Here is a 5,621-nt window from a genome sequence, read left to right as displayed (position 1 = left end):
TGATAGTAAGCTATACTATTTATTTCCTGGCAAATTAAAAAATGTACCTATTCAAAAAACTTGAGCACTATGGTGCATAGATAGTCTTATAATAAATATACTCCTAAAAATACTTAAAAAAAAATAAAAATAATTATATTTACCAAATTTACTACAGAACATTTCAGATCATTGTAGTAAGAGCAAAATAAAGTTGAATAGTTTATTCTAAAATCTACAAATAAGTTTACAAAACAGAGGGCTCAATTATCACAATATTAATACATAATACATGCGAGTATTTTTTTAAGTTTTTCTTTCTTAAAATGTACATAGAACAAACTTATTTTACTTTAACGTCTCCCAACTTTATGACTCCAAAAAAGGATTTTCCTGGTTCAAATAAAGAATAACGGTGACTACCCACATCTCTTATACTAATTTCATCTCCTTCCCTCAAATATTCAACTCCAGCTGTATAGCATGTGTTACCTTTTGTTACTGTACTCACTGTATGTGTCATTACTGTACACTGAAGAATTGCATCACGATTTTTGTGAACATGAAAGCCATTTGTGTCGTGTTCATCAAGATAATAAATCTTCAAAACAAAAATACTTACACATTTATGTATATACACATTAAAGTTATAATAAAAAAAAAATACTGAAAGAGCTGTAAATGTTATTGTAACTATGGATGTTTTTTTACCTGTGCATATACGAAATATAATCCGTTTTCTTTAATTTTGAGATATCCGTTCATAAAATCAAACTTTTCATTCATTCCCAGGGGTTTCACCCAATCACTCTCTTTCCAGTCAGCAAATATTTGGTTTGGGTGACGTAGATGCCCATTTCCTGGGGTAAAAGTTTTCAATAGTTTTTTTACTAATAACTATTAGACTGTTAAACACCCTCACCTCTGAAGTTTTCATGTTTTCCTACTACATACTTACTGGTGTCACCAGAAAAATGCACAATAGCTTGCTGTAAAGATTCCAAATTATTATTTCTATGTCTATTCCTGTTCCGTCTGCGCGATGTTGCGGTACTTTTCGGTTCTATTTCCTCAACGTCGACCTAATTAATTAATAAAGGGTAGCAAATGCAAAAAAAATTGATTAAACCTCGTTAAAAAGCTTACATTTGGCCTCCAAGGGTTTCTAGCTCTTGTTCTTCTAGTAAATGATTCAGTAGGTTGTAGATTGTCAGATAAAATTTCTTTACTGTCATCTGACGCTAATGATAATCTTAAAGATTATTAAATAACGTAAATATCTATCAAAATATTTATCAATAAAAAGTTACCCTTGTGCATTGGCATCGCCAACTGCTCTTTTTACAAGAGAAATTGCTATTTGCGATGCGTTGGGATTTCCACGCGTCATTTCTACATTGTCTGAGAAGTTATTATCACTAGAAACGTCGTTTTCTAAGTAGTCACTGGCGTAATTGTCATTTTCAGATTCTGATAAGTAATTTGAATCGTATACCATTGGAACAGTAATATCATCATCATAAAGCTGTAAGGTAAATAAAAACAAATTTTATAACTTTTGTATCTAACAACACAAATTAATGAATAGAAGAACTACTACTATAGATCACAGACATTTTTGATGATGTTACTTTTAATTTCTTCAGCATCTTTTTAAATGAAGTATGTACTTGAGTCTAATTGTAACAATTATTGTCTCCGGTCTACAGCGTAATTATAATTAATTAGAGAAGAACAAAGAAATAAAATACACCAATACCGTAAGTTAACAATAAACACTTCTATCATCAAACTTTGCAAATTAATTTAAGAAAAAACATATCTACGTATTACTCTGTAACTATAACAAATTATTAACCGGGAAATAAAAAAAAAAAAAACGATATGCAATTAAAAAAGAGCTACAAATTTTTCTGTNAGAGGACTCTATGGAAGTCAATAAAAAATAGGCGAGATAGGTTGGTAGGACACCTTCTCAGGCATGAAGGTCTAGTCAGAGACATATTAGAGGCAGAAACACGAGTTAGAAGGGGTAGAGGTAGACCTAGATTAGATTACTGTTCGCAAATAGTTAAGGATGTGAGCTGTTCTAGTTTTAGGGAAAAGCGAAGTTTAGCTCACGATAGGAAAGAGTGGAGGTACGTGTCCAACCAGTCTTAGGACTGACGACCCTATGATGATGATGAAGTTAGTTAATTCAATGTTTAACGTAAATTCGTATAATAATAAGTAAATAGAACAAAAAATGGGCATACTTAGTGAATATTAACATAAATGCCTTCTGCAATTAATAATGATAAAAGAATTTTATGTTCTATATGCTACTTGCATCTTATTATTTAAGGTGGTTAAAAATTAATCGGTTTATGGTGCCTTTCGCTAATTTCAAGAAATTTTTTGTACTACATGGAGGTACGTATTTTTCGCGATTTTGATGCACCTCAAAGTAAAAGCTGTTCTTCAAAGCAACAGTCCAGAACGATCAGACAAAAACACAACGCTTCATCGAGCTTGTACTTATACCAATAGCTAATTCAAGCCCACTTTCACATCATAGTCAAACCTACAGAATGTCTTAATAAAAGTCCATAAAACTATGTTGTAAATACATATTAAAAACGTAAATCCGCCAACAAAAATTATATTATCAAGAAAGTTATCCCAATATGCAAGTACACAATTTATAATCCCTTTTAAGTAACCTATTACATTTTTTATTTCAGAAAGCAAAAGGAACAATGTGTGAAAGAGGAATACACAATTTTATTCAGAAATGCAAAAATGCATAATTATTATTACTACAATAAAGATGATACTAACTTCCGGTAAAAACGGAAGTGCGTAAGTGATAATATAACTAGCAACTTCCTAAGCTACATAGGTAGACATTATACAATCAAAGGCAACCTTTCATATACAAAAAGTAACGAATAAATTGAATTTCTCAAATTCATATTACTTATTGCATCAGTTGAGTTCATTCTACTGAAAATTTTTAAAAATATTCCTTCATTTGTTCAAGCGGAATCAAATCATTGCAATTTAATAATAGTACAATATAAATTAATCATTAATAATAAAGATAAATAATCAACTGTAATTTTAATACCTATTGCTTACATAAAATTTTAGTTGTAACCTTCGTAGTAATGTTATAATAGTTATGTTATTGATATTGCACTGTGTTTATAGCACAGCTTTGTTTGTTTGAAATAAGAAAGGTAACTTTTAAACGTTGTTTTGAAAACACAATTTTAACAATAAAGTGGAATACTTTCTCTATTTCAATAATTTATGTTCTACCTGAGCCAGCAAGGCAAATACGGTTTAAATAGCGATAATTATTTGCAAAATAACCATACAACACGATTTAGAATATAAGAAAGGTAAAAAAAACTTAATGTGTTTTTTCTTAACAGCAGAGGTTTTTTACATGGGTACTTGCTGAAATTTATCTGTAAATTATTAATAATAAATAAAAAGTATAAGAACATTTAACGAAAAATTAGGGAAATAAACGTAAAAATTAAAGAAGATCAAAATTAACAATAGATAGACGATGAACAAGAAAGTTTGAAAATAACATAAGGCAGACAGATGCAATGTTGTGCTGATGCAGTGGAAAATCGTGAGAAGAAAGAAGATGTAAGAGGGGGAGAACCAGACAAAATGAGTCAATGAGAATGATTTAAATTTAAAAAGATTGTTCACCAGGTCCATGAAACAGATTTAAACAGGAAAGAACCAAATGGATAATAAAGGGGATAGGGATTAGGGATATGTACAACAGACCTGGCAAACTGTTACTCCTTAAATGCCTAACGTATAATAAAACTTATGCTATTAATTTTACTATGCTGTATAAATAATGGTAACAATTATTTTCCTAAAAAACATAGGGAATTCCTTTCATTACAATATATGTTATTAATTTTCTATATAAATATATACTTGTGTCTTAAAATATGCAGAAGATAGATATGTTCACTTTAATTTCAAATATGCATTCAGAAGAAAAATCGTAATGCTTTCTCCGATTGATAATCAAGTACTAATGAATAATAATGTAACGTCAAAGTGGAAAATAAGGAATATAAATTGATAATTATAACTTCGGCTCTCAAATAAAAAATCAATTATAGATGTATTAACTAATTAAGAAAGAGCACTTGCCATTCAAGCTAATTGACACTCATCCAATTGCTGTCACATAATTAGTTAAAACAGAGAAGTAGCTGATAATAATACTCCAGTAATTAAAATAAGCATTCATTTCATTATTACATACATATATGCGTTTAACAACGTATTTTTGTTTAAAAAAGTAAGTTAGAACGATAATAATTTGTTTGCTCATTTCTGTACAATCGGTTATAAAATAATTTTTTCTTCGATATAACGAATTTAAATAGCAATAAGCTGCATCCAATCGTAAGTAGAGCAAATCTGCTCTATTACACGACTAAATTATCTATTTCTGCGTCAGTTAAATTAACTGAAAAAAAAGACTGCTAGGTAAAAAAAATCAAACTTAAATCTATATAGCATGGAAAAATTGCGGGTTTTCTCTAAACATTTTCCACAACTATGTTGATTAAAACATAGTGGAAATATAGCAGATATACGAAGAAAAACCTTTTTTTATTAAACTTACGTTTAGTCTTTTGTTCCCACGTTTACATTACAACCAGATTTAGGTTCATAAAAAGACTTCCTACATGTATATATATATACCTCGTTATAAACGTTAAATTTCAAACATCTGGAAGGCATTTGTGAAGCCAAAAACTACATGCATGCGTGTGGTTCCTTCTTTTTTTGCCTTCCTGCCACTTTTTATTTTGTTATAATAAATACTTATAAGTCTACTTTGATTGCTGCGGGATGTTATTAGTTGCTAACATTTCAATTGCAATATATTTGAATGACAATTATCAAATAAGGGGGTACACTTTCTACAGAAAATCGGCCCAAACGTAAAATTGTAAAATATATCAACTCTATTAACTATTATTTTAGAATTTTACTTTTACGATTTTATTTAGAAAGTGTACCCCCTCCTTTAATTCATGTTTGATTAAGGATTAATTGTATACATCTGTTCAGACTTAAATGAAATTATTAAGGGTAGGCACGCAAAAAAATCATAAAAGTTATTGATTAGAACATGTGGGTGTACACACCCAGCTTTTGTGTCTAGTAAAGCACTACTATTTCGTTAACTAATTCATTAAGAGAGGCTTTTTAAAATTAATTATTCCGTAATAATAATAAGACAATCATTAACAGTAATGTAATCAGTTTTTTGTTTTCTAAATTACGTTTTAGGAATCTAAATTTAACTTCATGTTTTTTAATTGCACTTTATTGATCACGGTATCTTGAATTTTAAGACGCAACTACGTATTTAAAAATATGTTATGTTGGATGCAATTTTACAATAACGATAAATTTTCTTTAGATTAAATTATGCAACAAGTTGTTAGCGACAAGTAACTAATGCGCTTATTTGTATACCTAATTTAAAAGAACAATGACCTTAATATATAGGGTGTTCTGTATAATTATTTAAAATTAAATACTATGAAGAAAATTTTGTAATTTTAAACCGTTTTGTGTTTTGATTCTCTCATATATATATA

General features: G+C 29.1%; 2 protein-coding genes across 2 annotated transcripts in view; both read right to left on the bottom strand.

The window, feature by feature from the left end:
- LOC112904001 (SLIT-ROBO Rho GTPase-activating protein 1-like) overlaps positions 1-890 on the bottom strand; it is a 3,750-nt gene extending 2,860 nt beyond the window's left edge. Inside the window, exon 1 of the mRNA XM_025981623.1 lies at positions 886-890. The gene's annotated coding sequence lies outside the window, so the exon portion shown is untranslated. The remainder of the gene's footprint in view (positions 1-885) is intronic.
- On the bottom strand, positions 189-1,511 carry LOC112906771 (protein eiger). The gene is made up of 5 exons (XM_025981631.1): positions 1,290-1,511; positions 1,126-1,231; positions 902-1,061; positions 691-839; positions 189-580 (listed from the first exon to the last, which is right to left on the bottom strand). Exons 1-5 carry the CDS (start codon positions 1,475-1,477, stop codon positions 323-325), a joined length of 861 nt encoding a protein of 286 aa, XP_025837416.1. The 5' UTR covers positions 1,478-1,511; the 3' UTR covers positions 189-322.
- Between the last annotated feature and the right edge of the window lie 4,110 nt (positions 1,512-5,621).

This window comes from Agrilus planipennis, unplaced genomic scaffold, assembly GCF_000699045.2.
Source record: "Agrilus planipennis isolate EAB-ADULT unplaced genomic scaffold, Apla_2.0 scaffold179, whole genome shotgun sequence".
Classification (NCBI taxonomy): Eukaryota; Metazoa; Arthropoda; class Insecta; order Coleoptera; family Buprestidae; genus Agrilus; species Agrilus planipennis.
Note: the sequence above shows the minus strand (reverse complement) of the source record. Positions and strands in the feature narration are given on the sequence as shown.